Source organism: Castor canadensis, chromosome 3 (genome assembly GCF_047511655.1).
Source record: "Castor canadensis chromosome 3, mCasCan1.hap1v2, whole genome shotgun sequence".
NCBI lineage: Eukaryota > Metazoa > Chordata > Mammalia > Rodentia > Castoridae > Castor > Castor canadensis.
In genome coordinates this window covers 159,697,507-159,716,516 of record NC_133388.1, presented here as the reverse complement: position 1 = coordinate 159,716,516, position 19,010 = coordinate 159,697,507, and the positions used below count along the sequence as shown (strand labels likewise).

The 19,010-nt window shown below is 35.1% G+C and overlaps 1 protein-coding gene across 6 annotated transcripts in view; it reads left to right on the top strand.

Annotated features, from left to right (window-relative positions):
* The window catches only part of Stk3 (serine/threonine kinase 3), a 313,658-nt gene that overhangs the window by 218,889 nt on the left and 75,759 nt on the right, over positions 1–19,010 (top strand). For all 6 annotated transcript variants that reach the window (XM_074068904.1, XM_074068900.1, XM_074068899.1 and 3 more), the window contains one exon: positions 3,460–3,635. In XM_074068904.1, the coding sequence (XP_073925005.1) occupies positions 3,460–3,635 (176 nt within the window). The remainder of the gene's footprint in view (positions 1–3,459; positions 3,636–19,010) is intronic.

Genomic DNA, 19,010 nt, shown 5'->3' with positions numbered 1-19,010 from the left:
TTTTGTTTTTGTTTTTGTTTTTTTGTGGTACTGGGGCTTGAACTCAGGGTCTTCACCTTGAGCCACTCTACCAGCCCAATTTTTTTGTGATATGGTTGTTTGAAATAGGATCTTGTGAACTATTTGCCTGGTCTGGCTTCAAACTGCCTCCTGATCTCTGCCTCCTGAGTAGCCAGGATTACAGGTGTGAGCCACTGGTGCCAGGCTTGTGAAGGTTTTTATAAAAGATTAAGGTTTTTCCCGCTTTATTCACTGTAGTGGAAAAGCAACTTCTGATATATTACTTTTCTCCTTCTCCTTCCCAGTATATACTGTTGCTCTTACTAAACTTGCTGCTCTATAAGTGTTAGTTTCTGGTAGGTAGAGTTAGTCTTCCTTTGGGATGAATTTTCTCAGGTACAAAGGTCTGAATTACCACTTGCTATATATCAAAAGACCCCTGACTGTTTCATTACAGCACCAGGGTATTGATAAGAGTTCCATATCTCCTAGTTGATGAAGAAACAAAACCATACCTAGAATCTCTGCAGTGATGCCAGTGCTGGGGAGAAGGAAAAGTAGTAGGAGTAGTATGGTTCTGGTGTTGACAGAGGAGGGAGATTTGGGGAGGGACATTGGTCAAGGAGTGCTGTTCTTCAGTGGATTGGAAGTGCCATTGTGTGTATGTGTGTTTTACCAAAGCATTTACACATACAAAATGTACTTTTAAAGAATGCTATCTATACTCAGGAGGCTGAGGAAAGAGTGCAAATAGATCATGAGTTTTAGGGTAGCCTGGATTCCATAATGATACCCTGTCTTAAAAACAACTACAAACTCTCCAAAGAATGGGAGGGAGGGAGGGAGGAAAGAAGGAAGAAAGGAAATAATGAATAAAGGATTCCTTTATGGAATTATTTCTCCACCTTTCACTTTCTGATTTGATTTACCGAAGTATTTATGGAAAATTTGTGTAACTTTAGCTATACTTTAATGTGATTTTTTTTTCTTATTCTCATAAAATGGGGCAGAAGTAGAGCATGACTGAGGTTAAGTTTCTAGAATCTATTTTGGAATAAGAGGTTGCCATAGGAACCAAATTTTTAACAGAACTATACCTCCTAATGATGGGGCCTACAGACAAAAGGCATTTAAAATCTGTTGAAATTATTAAAGGAATGTATGTATCTCATCCAAATGTCAGCAAAGTAACATTGTCAAATTAATCAATTCCTTTCTCCCTTCTTTCCTTACGTTTTCCTTGTCCATTCTGTCAGTGGGCAACTGAGCTTCCATACTGTAGCTAATTTGAATAATGATGTGATGAACACAGATGTACAAATGTCTCTTCATGACTCTGCTTTAAATCTTTTGGATATATAACCAGAAATAAGATGGTAAATTTTATGGTATATATGTTTTATATAGTTTTAAAGAAGATCATGTCATTTTAAGGCAAAGTGATAACATTTTTAAATGAAAAAAACACCACCATTATACCCCTTTCTTGTATCCTCACTTGAACAAATTCATTTAAACTTAGAGTCTGTCAAATACTACAGAGATCTAAGAGTCAGGGAAAGGAAGGAGGAATTAGGATGAAAACCTCCCTCACCCCACTCTTTTCTTTTCCAGTTAGAGAATTCCAGACTTTTGTTCACCACAGAATGAAGGCATTGATTCTAATTCCTTCTCCCTTGTGCGTGCACTCACATACACACACACACACACACACACACACACACAGAGCTGAGGTTTGCACTCGGGGCCTTACACTTGCTAGACAGGTGTTCTACCTCTTGCCATATCCCCCAGCCTAATTCCCTTCTCTAAAAGACTGAAAGTAAAGGTTTTAGCATTGCATTGTATTCTTTTGACCCCTGTTTTTATCTCTCATCCTCAGCCAGCAGTGTTGCTTAATAATTATATTAGTAAGTGTAGTTTTATGCTATAGTAGTTCTACCATTCTAGATTGGCTAGATCACTATCAAATGTTACATCTCTGTATAGGGGAACATTGTGATACTGAAATGTTCCCATAGGCAAGTGAACTAGATGATGATGAATCTAAAAGACAGGTCATATAACAAAAACCTTATCTCTGTCTTCAGATATTTTAGGGATAAGTATATGTAAGAGAAACTAATTTTTGAGAATGCTTATAAATTATAGGACAGACTTCATTTCCTGTACTTCCCTCAGGAAGTCTTTATTTAAGAAGGTGAATTACTTTTCTATCGGGAGAATTATTTGGGAAATGCCTTCCTGTTGGTCTCTGGGACATTTATTTGGAGGCATAGGGCTCTAAGGAATCCAATTTGGAAACTACTGATGAAGACCTTAGCCACTAGATTTAAAATCTAGTTATTCCAAATGTTTATTTGCCACTTAATTGTTCAGTATAAAAAGTGAGGAGCCATTGAAAGATTCTAAGGAGAAGAATGACATAATTTGCTTTCTCTTCAGAAAGGTCATTATGTTGATGATATAAAATCAAAACTGGATTATAGAAACAAGACTAGTTTAGAGGCTGCTACAATCACAAAAGCTAGAGATGATTAGAAACTAAAACAAAAGATAGAGGAGAAAAGGGTTAAACAACTCTTATTGTGAAGTAGAATTAACCATCCCTTATGATCATCTTGATACAATAGGAAGAGAGAAGTCTGAGTTAATTCTCAACCTTATTACTTTGGGGATTGAGTAAATAGTGTTGACCGTGGCAGAAATAGAACATGTGGAGAAGCTGCAAATTTGAAGGGAAATATCTTATATTTAGCTTCAAAACTGGTAAGTTAACGCACCTTGGAATAAGTAATACAATAACAAGCATTTGCAATATAATTACAAGTGTTTGCAAAGTAAAATATAGAATGTAGGAACAAGGTCTGAGCTGGAGAAATTGCTTTGAGAGCCATGGATATAATTATGACAAAGCCATGAAAGTCCAGGGGGTGGAGGAGTCTGCAAGACAGAGTAGGAGGGAGGCATCAAATAGATATAAGAGGAACCTGTGTAAGTCCTTATGATTTCTTACAGGTCAAAGTGAATAATTACAATTACATTGATGGCTTAAATGTAAAAAAAAAAAAAAAAAGAAGAAGACCAAATATACTTGCTTTCTAAAAATTAATTTTCTTTGACAAATTTTAAGTACAATTGATACGATTTTTTAATAAAATTATAAAGATCCGCTAAAATTCTGAAATGTTTCTACAATCTAAGAATATTCTGCATCTTTGCCTAATTATTAACTTAATATTTATTTTGAATTATTTAGTATTTATTTGGTTTGGATACTTTTTCTTTCTTCATACTGTTTTTTCTTTATTCCTTGTGAATTAACTGTGTTGACTTTGAATCTAACCAGCATAAATTTACTGTATGGCTCAAGAAAACAGTAAAGTCACACTTCCATAAAAATCATATGTCTTTAAAAGTAAGTGCTTACACCTTCCTTATATTTTTTATTTACCTAAGGAAACGCAACTTCACCACAAGTACAAAGACCATCTTTCATGGACTACTTTGATAAGCAGGACTTCAAAAATAAGAGTCATGAAACCGGTAATCAGAACATGCATGAACCCTTCCCTCTGACAAAAAATGTTTTTCCTGATAATTGGAAAGTTCCTCAGGATGGAGACTTTGACTTTGTAAGTACATTTTAATTCTTCCATTTATATTTCCTCCTTCTGTATTTTTTATCATATTGAGATACATAGTTCTTAGATACGAATTGTGTGTGTTAAAATTATAGGCTGTATATCAATATTCAGTATGTAGACATACTTATGCGGGGGATGGTGAAGTTGTAGTCTGCTCGTAGAAATGTTCTGATAGAGGCGTGTAAATACTTGCTTGCAGTTAAATAAATCAGAGCTTAAATTTAGAGGAGTATTTAGGACTACTCCTAAAAAGTAAAATGGTAACTCCTTCAAAAGATATTTTTAATAATGCAAATATGAGATATTTCTGACAGTAAACTCAGTTACCAAAATAAATTGTGCAAAGGTAAGCCAACCTTTGACAGAGACTTGCACATAGAATATGTCGTGACATAGACTTTGATAAATTATTTTTAACTTTGAAAGTTAACTGAATTAGTTTCTACTTAAGTGTTAATGGTTTGTCAGCAATAATAGTCCTATACTATATCTAGATAACATATATAAGGTTTAGCATAAAACTGTGCCTCTTATTATTTCTTCTGCTCTGTTTATTATTATTTATTTCTTTAAAGAATGCAAAGAATACAGATAATCTGTTTTAAAGCAAACTTGGAAGAATAAATTCTCAAAATGAATTCTTTGATGGAATATAGAGTGAAATTTTGTTTTAGCAAGTTTTAAGTGATAATATGTTACTTTTGCATAGTATTCTGGAAGATTTTTTTTTCCAAGTAATATTATAATCCTTTATAGTTAGGCTTATTAATAAATGAATTATTTATGAGTAAACAAAAATTTACTCATCAAATATTTGAGTAATATTTCTTCAAAGATTTGAGTAATATTAAGCTACTTTGCTTACATACCATGACTAAATGCTTTGAGATTATAAACATTATTAATTTAAAAGTATTTTTCTCCTAAATATTGTGATTACTTGAGTTTTCTGATGATAAAGTTTAAAAATCTATACTCAATAAGTTTAGTATTGATTGCTAGCATACATTAGCAGTGTGATTCACAGGTTAGCCTGAAAACAACTATAATATTGTTTACTAGTTTTTCAATACTGAATTAAGAAATTAGAAAAACAAATCTATACTTCTTTGGTTCAGTACGATTTCATTTCTTCTACTTTTTAAAATTATAAATTATTTAGAATGCTGGCATTCAAGCTTTAAAACATTCATGAAGATGATGAATAATGTAGAATATTTAGCATCAAAGAACTCTATCTTGTCTCAGAGTAAGTAAATCTTAATAGCCTCTAGGAAATGGTTTGAAATGAATATGTGACAGGTATTGAATAAATTGTCATAGTTAAGAAATAGCAAATAAAGAGATTTAATTCTAGTTCAGTTAGTCTTTGCTACCATCCCCAAGCTTAATGGCTGAAGATACTATATTATTTGCTCACCATTTTATGGGATAAACGTTTGCCAGGTAAAGCTAAGTGGTTCTTCTGCTGGTCTCATCTGGAGTTTCACAAGTGGCTTTAGGTATCTACCAGCTTGCCAGTTGTGCTGAGTATTAGCTAAGTTATATGATACCATCAGACAGCCTGAGGTTTTTAATGTGTCAGTAGCAGTCTTCAAAGAGGGTCAGAACAAAGTTGCAAGGCCTCTTGACCTCAACTTAGAATCCATACATTGTCCATTTACAAAAGCACTAAAAAAGAATGAAATACTTAGAAATATTCTTAGCCAAGGCTGTGAAAGACTTGCACAATGAAAACGGCAAAATGCTGCTAAAAGAAATTAAAGAAGACATCAGTAGCTGAAAAGACATCTCCTATTGATGACTTGGAAGGCTTAATATTGTTAAAGCAACCTACACATTTAGTGCTATCACTATCAGAATCCTAACAACACTTTCTGCAGAAATAGAAAATTGATCCTAAAATTCATATGTGATCTCAAGTGATCCCAAATAGTCAAAACAGTCTTGAAAAAAGAAACAAATGTTGAAGATCTCCTATTTCCCACTTTCAAAACTTAATACAAAGTTACTGTCATGAGGACAGTGTAGTGTTGTCCTAATACACCAGACTGACAATACACCAATAGGATAGAATGGATATACCAGAACTAAGCTGTCATATCTATGTTCAAAAGATTTTTGGCAAAGGTGCCAAAACTATTTGTGTTAGTTGGCTTTCCATCTTCTAACAAAATACCTGAGGTAACTAACTTATAAAGAGAAAAGGTATTTTTGAGCTCACAATTTTAGAGGTTCCAATGTGTGATCGAGTGAACCTTTTACTTTTAGGCATCTGGTAGAGGTGCCAGATGTCAGTGACGGGGAGCCAGTAGCAGTACAAACTGCTTACCTCATGGCCAAAGAGCAAAGAGAAAGAAAGCGTCCCCACAATCCCCTTTGCAGGCAAAGAGTGACCTAAGAACCTCTCATTAGGCCCCACCTCTCAAAAAGTCCACCACTTTCCAATAACATGACGCTTAGGACCAAGCCTTTGTTTAACAAATGGACCTTTGGGACATATTCAGCATTCAAATTATAACATCATTCAGTGAGGCAAAGAACAGTCTTTTCAACAAATGGCCCTGGGGAAAAATGGATACCCACAAAAAAGAATGAAGTTCAGCCTTTACCTTACTTTATGTACAAAAAGTTATTCAGAATAGACCAAAGACCTAAATGTAAGGCTTGAAACTATAAAATTCTTAGAAGAAACACAAGGGGAAAACTTCAAGACATTGGATTTATTGGGAGTTTTTGGATATGACACCAAAAACATAGGAAACGAAGGAAAAAATAGACAAATGAGAGTACATCAAAATTCTTAAAAAATTGTGCATAAAAGGGTACTATGAACAGTAAAAGGCAACCATAGAATGGGAGAAAATACTTGCAAATTATGTATCTGCTAAGAAGAGAATATCTGGAATGTATAATAAACAACTCAACAGCAACAAAACTCAAAGCCTATCTCAAAAATGCACAAAGAACTTGATAGAAATTTCTCCAAAGAAGATAAATAAATGGCTTGATAAACACATGAAAAGGTGCTCAGTATCACTGATCCTTAAAGAAGTATAAATCAAAGAAATAGTGAAATATTCCTTAACACTCATTTCATGATAATCAAAAAAACAAACAGAAAATGACAAGCGTTGATAAAGATGTGAACAATTTGGAGTCCTTCCTGATACATTGCTCTGGGAATATAAAATGAAGCAGTCACCATGGCAAAGAATATGTTGGTTCCTTAAAAAAAAAAAACATAACCATATGATCCAGCAATTGCACTTCTGGTTGTATACCAAAGAAGTAAAAGCAGGGACTTCAGATATTTTATGTCCATGGTCATTATTCACAATAGCCAGAAAGTAGAAGCAAACCAGATGCTCCTCAAAAGATGAATGGGTAAACAAAATGTGGTATATAAACACAATGAATTATCATGCAGCATAGGAAGGAAAGGAGTTTCTGCAGTCTGCTGTAGCCTGAGTGAACCTTGAGGAATTATGCTAGGTGAGAAAGTTAGAGTACTCAGAAGTCATAGGGACAGAAAATAGATGAGTGGTCCTCAGTGGCTGGAGGAAGTAGGAAATGGGGAGCACTGTTTGTAGGTACAGAACTTCAGTTTCACAAGATGAAACAGTTATGGAGGTGGGCGGTGGTCATGGTGGTTGTGTGAAAGTGCTTAATGCACTGAATGGTACACTTGAACGGTTAGCTTATGTTTATATATTTTTTACCACAGTAAAAACATGAGAAAGGTGGAAAGAGAGTTTGCAGTGTCACTGTGGCCGTGTTCTGTTAGTGAAACTATGACAGAAGGACAGTCCAGATTCAAGGGATGCGGAAATAAATGTCACCTCATTATAGAAGAAACAGCATGGTCCCATTGCAAAGGGCCCTATGAATGGAAGGAATCATTGCTGTCATCTTTGTAAATAATCTACTGAGAATTGTGATGTGAGAAATTGGAGTATTGACTCTTGATAAAAGTCATTATGGTAACTACTTTTAAATTTTTCACAACACAAAATTTTTGACATGTAGCCTTCCACTATCTCTCTTAGATTCATTCTAGTTTTGTGAATCTGTTTTTCTGTGAATAGCTCTTTTTTTTAGGGGGAGGTGGTTTTTTTTTTTTTTTTTTTTTGCAGTACTGGGGTTTGAACTCAGGGCCTACTCTGTGAGCCACGCCCCCATCTCTTTTTTGCTTTAGTCTCACATTTTTACCTGGGAATGGCCTTGGACTATGGCCTTTCTACTTATGCTTCCCCCACAGCTGGGATTATAGATATGAACTTCCATGCCTAGCTTGTTTATTGGGATGAGGTCTCACCAACTCTTTTGTCCTGGCTAGCCTCAAACTGCAATCCTCCCCATCTCTGCCTCCTGAGTAGCTGGGACTACAGGTTTGAGCCACCATACCTGGCCCCATTTGTTTGCTTTTTGAAATAAATTCTTGCTCTGTAGCCTAAGCTGTGCTCAGCCTTGTGATCCTTCTGCTTCAGCCTCCTCCTTGTGGAGAGTACAGGTGGGAAATGCTCAGCCAGTGGCTCTTACACACGAACTTGTGATAACATTTTCAGCCTCTCATAGACTTTGTTAGAAAATACCAAGGTAATTTTTAAAATGTTCTACTTTGTGCTTTGGATTGTGCTAGGTACTAGGGTAAACATAAGCTTTATGCATACCGATTAGGAAGACAAAATGAATTAATGAAGTATTAATTTATAAACCAAACCAGTGTCAGATATTGTCATGTAGTTTGGGATAAGAGGGACATAGTGAAGGATGGAATACTGTGTGTAATTACAACACAGATGGCGACCATGTCTCAGCTTTGAAAGATAAAAGGCAGGCACTACAAAGAAGAATTTATGTAATAACACATCTACAGGTTGGGGCTGGAGGTGTAGCTCAGTGGTAGAGCTGCGCTTACTGTGCATGGGGCCCTGGGTCAATCACCAGCACCAAAATCCAAATATAAAAACACCTGCAGTAAGCAAGCACAAGCAACGGTGACAATGAAGTGGAGAGCTTCAAGTCTGGTGCTTAATCTGGGTCACTGTAGGAGATCAAATAGAAGGATAGGTCTTGGTCAAATGTTGGAAGCCTTGCAAGAATGCAACGTCTGCATTTTTATTACAGAAAAGTAGAAAGCCACTGAAGGTTTTTAAATTGGAGAGTGACATGAAGTATCTTATGACTATTAATCTTACGGATAGCTCATAGAATTATTTGACAGGAAAATACTAGAGGTAGGGAAATCAGGTATGTGGCATGGGCATGAAATAAAGTACTAATAAAATGGAAGATAATCGAAACAGCAATGTGAATAGATTTTAGGAGACTACTCATCAGGAAGGGTTGACTTGCTAGGTTGAAGAGTAATGTTTTGGTGCAAGTGAAAAACTAAATGATTAAAGGTGAAAGTTAAGGGAGGGTGCCCTTATAGTCAGGAGGAGTCTTCAAGGGGTCATGCAACTGGATCCAGTATTTGCAGAATAATTTTTTCCTTTTTCTTTTTACTTATACAGGGTAGATAGCCTTGCACAGGGAGTAGGAGCTTCGGCGGGGGTGGGGGACAAAAGAGTGACTACGACTGCATTTATTACCCCCGCCACCCGGAACTGCTCAACTTTTCATTACTTTAAGGATGTAGAAAATGTTTGTAATAGCCCACTGATGAGAATGTAAATGGGAATAAATAAGAGATGAATAAAACAAACATTGCCAGGAGATGAGTAAAGAATTACTGAGTCATGGTATGGCATAAAAAACAAGGGAAGTGTGTAAGAGGGAAAAAAACGTGAGCAATTAGGAGGTGGAGGTGAGCATGGTATGAGTGAAATACTTCACTTGCAGTATAGAGAAGTAGACTAAAAGCAAAGATAAATTTCCACTTAAGGCACCAGCTGTAATGATAAGGGAAATTCGGTCTTTTTCTTCTCTCATCCATAAGATATAGAATGTTAAAACATGTGACTTATCAAAGTGTAAAGTAGGCTAAGGTTTGTGTGTTTATTTCCTCTTTATTATGCATTTCAAGGCTACCCTTCAAAAGAGAACTGGATTTTGTGTGATTCCTATGTCAATTTAATAAGAGGTTGCTTAAAACAAGACAAAGTTCTTTTGACCATATTTTCAGGACATAGAATGTTTATCTTCTGCCTGAGGAAAATAGTTTTTAAGAAAGAAAAAGAGCGAGCACTTCATTGTTTTTTGAGTATTCTGAGCAGATTCCTGAAGGACAAAGTTTACTCAGAGAAGCACCTGCTGTACAGATGTGCAGAGTAAGAAACAATCTTTATTTTCAAAACCATATGCAATATAGTTTGTGTATTATAAAGCTTTAGCATTTGTCTTTTGTGTTTTCCTTGAATTGTTTCATGTTACGTTCCTGGATATAGTGAGATGATAATAGAATTTGTGATGTTACCAATTTGGGAATTATAGTATAAAGGTAGGAGATAAAATATAGTTGGGCTAATTGATCTAACTATTTTAACTTTGCTAAAAGTGGTTCTGTTTAGGGTGTGCTTATTAAGATTTCTAAAACAAATATAAAAGGCAAATCTGTTTATTATCACACTCTTCTAATGTTTCAGTATTTGTTAAAATTATTTCCAAACAGCTTTAGCATCCAGATTGTTTAGTGCTAAATAGAGCACATGTAGCTCTTGTTTTGCAAAAATTGCAGTATCATATTTAAGTAGATATATTTTTGCATAATGTAAAGATTTTGGAATAAGAACAGAAACTTTAAAAGCCATCTGTTACCCACTATATTGCTTCATTTTAAAAAAAAAGAAAGAAATTGGGTTGACAATAATTACTAGTTTAAAAGGAATTAGGTAAATCAACCATTTTTGGTTTTGACCCAAACTGAATTGTAAGTTACCATTACTTGATTACTCTGATTCTTAAATATTTATCCAATTTGTGTTGTTGTTTTGAGCTAAGGGATATAAGAATCCTCCAGGGCAGCACTGGAGAAAAAAAAAATGTCAATAATTTGGGAAAATAAACCCTCTCCTCCCAAGTATAAACTTGCCTGGGGCTTTCCTAAATTTTCTTCAGTCCTACCTCTGAGTCCTAGATTGGCAAGTCAGTTCAGTTATAGGGAAACAAAACAAAAGTCATTTCTGCAAAAAGTAAGCCCAGAGAAGTTTCCAGCCATGTTGCTAAAGCCACCATCGGCCTTTTAGGCATCTTCCCTTGTTCTGGAGAAACATTTTCTTCTCGGGGTTTTTCACCTTTCTACATTCTGGGCAGTTGTGAAGGTGTAATTAAGAAACTGGAGATGTGGACAGCAGGATTTGAAGAAAAGACAGCACAAGGCCAGCCAGCCTTCCGTCCCTCTCCCAGCCCCAAGGTGCTGGGGATTGAACTCAGAAGGCCAGCCCTTTAGAAAGCCCTAGGTAACACAGGTCTGGATAAAGCCTTAAGAAGAGAGCCTGGTCCAGCAGCCTGGACCAGTTTTTTTACTCACTAACAATGTGCTATCATCTGCTTTACCTGTTTAAATACAGATCATCACTTTGCTTTTTAAAGAGATGTTAGCTAAGTTTCCCTTGTAGTGTACTCCTTAGTCAAAGAACTGCTTGTTCTTTTCAGTTCTTAGTTCTGTGGACTGAGGAAACCACTTGAGTTGAGTGAAGTATTTAAGCATATTGTCATCGATTAGCTTTGCATTAATTCAATAATTATGTCAAGTATTTCCAGATGTTTGCAAGAGTATTAACAAAGTAAGAAAAGATAACTGTAGATGTTTTAGATTTATTTCTTCTAGGGTAAAGAAGAAACAAACACATAAAATATCAAATGTTCTAGTGGATTGCCCTGGATAAGAGTTTATGATTACAGGTGTACATGTGGCATGAACTCGAGTGTATGTGGCACATTGTGCTTTCACTACTCATTCCTTCTTTGTAGAGCCAACAGGAAATTAAAATTAATGAGGAGCCTGCACTTTGAAACACTTGCAGAATTCTTGACTGTTTCGGTCCTTTGCCAGCTCACGAAATTTTGCTGGCAGCCATCTCCAACAGATGGTGTAGTGTATGCACATTTGTGTCATGTGATTGTCTAGGTTCATGTAGAAATTTTGTAAGGTTTTGTCCATCAGTCTACTGGAACATTTAAGAGATTCATAACCTTTGTTTGGACTTAACATAGTTAAGTGTTTATGTATAAGTAGAAATAATGTTAATAGTCACTAGACTAAACTGTATTTAATTGATTCTGTAGTAGTTAGAGGTACAACTTTTAGTATCTCTGAACTGTTCCACTGGGTTTTTTTTTTCAATATAATTTAGTACATTTAGTTACCTGAGATTGAGCATTTTACTTTCTTATTTCTAAATATTTTATTTAAGTGTTTTCATAGCTTCTGAAATTCTTATTTGATGGCTGTGTCTACTCAATGTATCCTGAAATATTAAGCTAATTCTGCTTATTTAGGTAATTAATTCCTTAAGTTAAAACTAATTATATCATCATTTCCTTTACAAATTAAACTGAGCAGGCTTGTACTTATTGGATTAATTAAGATAGAAGGTACAGGTGCAGTGTATGGTTTCTTGTCACCATGTTGGAATTTATTAAGTTGCTTAAAGCATATGGCAAAAAGAAAAATGTCTTTCCAAAAAGAGTTCTAGAAAGCGCAAACTATCCTCATAGTAATTTGTTCTTTTTAATATGTAATTTATTTAGAATATTGTGTTGAAAAATTGGCTACTTTACATTTAAAAACAAATATACTTTACTCCAAGCATGTGTTTTGGTTAATGTTGATGTCTAGAGAAGTTATTTTGACTATGAGGGCTTTCTGTGCATAATCTCATTTTGAATGTTTAGTCAATAAGCATTGGGGACTGTTGAGGTGATTACATTGAGAAAGATCAAAGTGTGGAAAGTCTAATTTACCATTTTTTCATTTAATACACATGCCCCACCATGTTTATCTCTTGACATAAATAAACCATTAGGTTTCAAATAAGTTGTTAGAATTGATTGAGGTAACTAGTAATACATATATCAGCTTGAATTTTGATAATCGAATTGCTTTTTTTTTTACTTGAATGGCCATAAATGAAACTTCTTTAAATCTGAAATCATTTTTATAGTTAATTCAGGTTTTCAGAATACTATAGTAATTCAATATCAGACACCTTTCCATAACTGACTTCCATTGTATGTGTATCTTCCACAGTTAAAAGCAGATCATTCTTTTGGATCCTGTTAGATGTAATACCTCCTGTTTTCTTGTCCTGACATTACATTAGATTGCCAGTCTCTCTCTCTCTCCCCATTATTAAAATAGAAAGTCTTGGGGTCAGGTGTAGTGGCTCACAGCTATAATCCTAGCTACTCAGGAAGATCATGTTGTTTAAGGCCAACCCAGACAAAAAAGTTAAATGTATTATATATGAATGAAGACAGCATAATGAAACCCACTCTAACCCTGGGTTAGAGTTTTAAGTTATAACTACAAGGGTCTATCTTAACATGAGAATGCAAATAAAGCTATATAGTAGTCAAGGCTTCAGTCTATCCCCAGTACAACAAAAACAAAAAAAAGGCATTATAGTCAAGATAACAAATAAACACTTGGGTAAAGCCATGTTCTTGTACTAATAAAATCAGCAGTCAGTTATTGTTTATCTTTGCTAATGGAGAAGAGAGCTAAAATTGTCTTACTTTTGACAGTTTAATCATTTTGTCCTGAATTTGAACACTTGAAGACTTTCCCCTTAGCATATCTACACGAAGCACCATAAAAAACCAAGTTCTCCCTTTGCAGAAATCAGTGAGTCAAATGGGTTGCAGGTAAATCCTACAAACAAAACCTGTTTTTCCATTTGCCTTTATTACTAGTATAGCACTCCAGAAAAAAAAAATCTATATTCTTTAAACAACTGAGTTAGGAAAATGAAATTATCCATCCCTTAGCTATCTAGTCATTTCATAGTAGTTCTTTCAACATGCTAGAAATTCATTTTTGAAGTCATTTTAAAAGACTTTTCCAGAACTTAGTCAACCTTTGAGCATCTTTCTGTATTTTACACCAATAATCCTTACCTGTAAGAACTTCTTTCCAGTCTGTAGTCACTTTTACACATTTTTCTCTTCCATTTTTAAACTACCAGACTTCCAGTAATTTGGGCTACTATGAAACATTTTGATGTCATGGAAATAATGCCAGGATGATCTAGTCTACCATCTGAGGGTTCTAGCATGAATAATTTGAATTTTTAAATTTAATTTGATTCTTTGAGCAGTGAACAACTAATGTAGAATTCTTATGAAAGGAATAACTTACCAAATTTGTTTTTTAGCACCAAAGTAAAATATAAATAGAAGTTGGACACCCTGGAGACCTTGAAGAACTGGATTAAAAGACTAGTTGAGATGGTTGATGCATTAAGGCAAGATAGTAGAATTAAAGAGGAGGCTAGATTGTAGAAACCATTTAGAACACTTAAATCATCCAAATCTGATAAACAGTTGTGTATAGAGGGTATAATAAAGAAGTTTTCTCATTTATAGAGTTAGATTGACACCATTTTCCTTGTTTGAAAAAAGAATAGAAAGGGGAGAAAGAACAGGCTTTAAAAGTTATGTAGAGGGTGAGCTAATGAGTTCTGTCATGGATATAATAAGTTTGCAGTATCTGGAGGACACAGAAATCACTAGCTCATTGCCCCCCTGCCCTGCCAGGGATATGTCAAGTCATCTAAATTCTACTCCACAGGCAGTACCAGAGGAAGTTTGCAGGTTCCCTGTTTGGTAATCCATCCAGCTGGGATGTGAGATGCCAGTTCCTCCTTCATGTAAGGAGCCACAATGTCTATAACAGAATATCTGGGGGCTCCCCAGCTTGGCTTGTGTGAGGAAACTCTTATGAAAAACACTGCACCCCAATACTCCTGATCACTGTTACCCTCTTATGTAGACTAGAGTGGTAATTTGGGAGTGCAGGGGTATTCTCCAACCTCTTGCCAGCAGTTTGGTCCCATCCAGGTAGGGGGTGCTTTTGCATCACTTTTTGTTATGCTCTGAGCCCTAGTCTTCAATTTAGGGACCGCCAAAAGCTTCCACTCAACATTCTTTTATAAAAACAAGCATTACAGACTTCAAAATACGTTTTAGAGCATTTCATGCTTCTCTCTATATTGTGTGTGTGTCCTTGCTATGCGCCAAGAATTAGGCACTGGTAACTTAAACAAGGTGCTGTCCTATAGAAGTACTTATGGGGATGAACACAAGAACACTTAAATCTTTTTCACCAGACACCTCAGTTCTGAAAAATCAGATTGTGGTAGAAATGAACAAGCTTAAAAATATTAATAGGAAAGTGAAAATGTTAAGGTTTAATTGAAGTCATTTTTGACTGAACAGCAATGTCTGACTGACATTCAGAATTCATTCTGAGATTATAGACATGTAAGTTAAATGAATATTCCTGTAAAGTTATCTTTATTTTATAATTTAGGGAAAACTTAGCCTATATTAATATTTTTAATTAGCATCAAATAATAAAACCAGCTTCTAAGAGTTGGGGAGTATTTTTAGAACATGTGAGTTGGGCTAATTTGAATTCAAGCAGTAGAGTGCCTGACTGACAAGAGCAAGGCCCTGCGTTCGAACCCTAGCACAAATACCAATCAATCAGTCAATCACTTGAGCTTTTCTATTTAGTTTCCTTGTTCCATGTTCAGTGAATACTATATTCCCAGGAGAAAGCAGGTAGAATTTATATATCCATAAATTTCCTTGAATCATTTTTAGGAAATTATTTTAATTTATGATAAATTTAAATAGAAATGGTAATAATATAAGAGAAAGCATTAAAGAAACAATTACTCTATTTTACATTGATGTACTTAACAATACTTAGTTTCTTGTATTTAGGGTCACATAAGTTGGCTTTCCTTTAAAGGAAAATGTTCTAAAATATCTTAATTTTGCTTTTAGAATAAAAAGAAATTTTGTTTAATTGTTTTGTAAACTTAATAAATAAAAGTAGTCACTGATACACAAAATATGCAGTAGCTAATTCTTGAAAAGTCAAGATTTGGAATTTTATATTGCATATGTAAAAAGTTGTGAAATAATGTAAATACTAAATTATTAGATAGTGCATTTAAAGTGACTCAAATTCAAACCTTGAAATAAGCAGTAATCTCACTAGATTTTATTCATTTATTTAAAAGGGATCACCTTTTGTTTTAACTAATTTAATTTCCCAGAACATGGAAAATTTTAATAAGATTAACATTGTGGCTGGAATGTTGCATTTTTCATATTTCTTAAGATTTAAGATTATGTAGTTTATTTTTTTTATTCATATGTGCATACAATGTTTGGGTCATTTCTCCCCCCTCTCCCCACCCCTTTCCTTATCCCCCCACCACTTCGCTACCTGGCAAAAACTGTTTTGCCTTTCTCTCTAATTTTGTTGTAGAGAGAGAATAAGCAATACTAGGAAGGAACAAGGGTTTTTGCTAGTTGAGATAAGGATAGCTATATAGGGAGTTGACTCACATTGATTTCCTGTGCATGTGTGTTACCTTCTAGGTTAATTCTTCTTGATCTAACCTTTTCTCTAGTTCCTGGTCCCCTTCTCCTATTGGCCTCAGTTGCTTTTAAGGCATCTGCTTTAGTTTCTCTCCGTTGAAGGCAACAAATGCTAGCTAACTTTTTAGGCGTCTTACCTATCCTTACACCTCCATTGTGTGCTCTCACTTTTATCATGTGCTCAAAGTCTAATTCCCTTCTTGTGTTTGCCCATGATCTAATGTCCGCATATGAGGGAGAACATACGATTTTTGGTCTTTTGAGCCAGGATAACCTCACTCAGAATGATGTTCTCCAATTCCATCCATTTACCAGCAAATGATAACATTTCGTTCTTCTTCATGGCTGCATAAAATTCCATTGTGTATAGATACCACATTTTATTAATCCATTCGTTTCTTGGCTGTTTCCATAACTTGGCTATTGTGAATAGTGCTTCAATAAACATGGGTGTGCAGGTGCCTCTGGAGTAACCTGTGTCACAGTCTTTTGGGTACATCCCCAAAAGTGGTATTGCTGGATCAAATGGTAGATCAATGTTTAGCTTTTTAAGTAGCCTCCAAATTTTTTTCCAGAGTGGTTGTACTAGTTTACATTCCCACCAACAGTGTAAGAGGGTTCCTTTTTCCCTGCATCCTCGCCAACACCTGTGGTTAGTGGTGTTGCTAATGATGGCTATTCTCACAGGGGTGAGGTGGAATCTTAGTGTGGTTTTAATTTGCATTTCCTTTATTGCTAGAGATGGTGAGCATTTTTTCATGTGTTTTTTGGCCATTTGAATTTCTTCTTTTGAGAAAGTTCTGTTTACTTCACTTGCCCATTTCTTTATTGGTTCATTAATTTTGGAAGAATTTAGTTTTTTAAGTTCCCTATGTATTCTGGTTATCAGTCCTTTGATGTGTAGCTGGCAAATATTTTCTCCCATTCTTTGGGTGTTCTCTTCAGTTTAAAGACCATTTCTTTTGTTGAGCAGAAGCTTTTTAGTTTTATGAAGTCCCATTTATCTATGCTATCTCTTAGTTGCTGTGCTTCTGGGGTTCCGTTGAGAAAGTACTTACCTATATCTACTAATTCCAGAGTATTTCCTACTCTTTCCTGTATCAACTTTAGAGTTTGTGGTCAGATATGAAGACCTTTGATCCATTCTGAGTTAATATTAGTATAGGGTGATACATGGATCTAATTTCAGTTTTTTGCAGACTGCTAACCAGTTTTCCCAGAAGTTTTTGTTGAAGAGGCTGTCTTTTCTCCATCGTATATTTTTAGCACCTTTGTCAAAGACAAGTTGGTTATAGTTGTGTGGCTTCCTATCTGGGTCCTCTATTCTGTTCCACTGGCCTTCCTATCTGTTTTTGTGCCAGTACCATGCTGTTTTTATTGTTATTGCTTTGTAATATAGTTTGAAGTCAGGTATTGTGATACCTCCAGCATTGTTCTTTTGACTGAGTATTGCCTTGGCTATTCGTGGCCTCTTGTGTTTCCATATAAATTTAATGGTAGATTTTTCAGTGTCTTTAATGAATGTCATTGGAATTTTCATGGGAATTGGACTAAACATGTAGATTATTTTTTGTACTATAGACATTTTTACTATGTTGATTCTACCAATCCATAAGCATGGGAGAGCTCTCCACTTTCTATAGTCTTCCTCTATCTCTTTCTTCAGAAGTTTATAGTTTCCCTTGTAGAGGTTATTCACATCCTTTGTTAGGTTTACAGCTAGGTATTTGATTTTTTTTGAGGCTATTATAAATGGAATTGTTTTCATATATTCTTTCTCAGTTTGTTCATTATTAGTGTATAGAAATGCTAATGATTTTTCTATGTTAATTTTATATCCTGCTACCTTGCTATAGCTATTGATGGTGTCTAGGAGCTTTTGAGTAGAGTTTTTTGGGTCTTTAAGGTATAGGATCATGTCGTCTGCAAATAGGGATATTTTGACAGTTTCTTTACCTATTTGTATTCCTTTTATTCCTTTTTCTTGCCTAATTGCTCTAGCTAGGAATTCCAGTACTATGTTAAATAGGAGTGGAGATAGTGGGCATCCTTGTCTAGTTCCTGATTTTAGAGGGAATGGTTTCAGTTTTTCTCCATTAAGTATAATGCTGGCTGTAGGTTTGTCATATATAGCTTTTATAATATTGAGGTACTTTCCTTCTATTCCTAGTTTTCTTAGACCTTTTATCATGAAGTGGTGTCGGATCTTATCAAAGGCTTTTTCTGCATCTATTGAGATGATCATGTGGTTTTTGTCTTTGCTTCTGTTAATGTGATTTAGTACATTTATTGATTTTTTTATGTTGAACCACCCCTGCATTCCTGGGATGAAGCCTATTTGGTCAAGGTGAATGATCTTTTTGATGTGTTGTTGAATTTGGTTTGCCATTATTTTGAGGATTTTTGCATCAATGTTCATTAAGGAGATTGGCCTATAGTTCTCCTTTTTTGGAGGTGTCTTTGCCTGGTTTTGGGATAAGTGTAATACTGGCTTCATAAAAGGTGTTAGGCAGTTTTCCTTCCCTTTCTATTTCGTGGAACACTTTAAGGAGGGTTGGCATCAGTTATTCTTTAAAGGTCAGATGGAATTCAGGAAAGAATCCATCAAGTCCTGGACTTTTCTTTTTGGGGAGACTCTTGATTGCTGCTTCAACTTCATTTTGTGTTATAGATCCATTCAGGTGATTAATGTCCTCTTGGTTCAGTTTTGGATAATCATATGTATCTAGAAATCTATCCATTTCTTTAAGATTTTCAAATTTATTTGAATATGTTCTCAAATTAGTCTCTGATGATTTC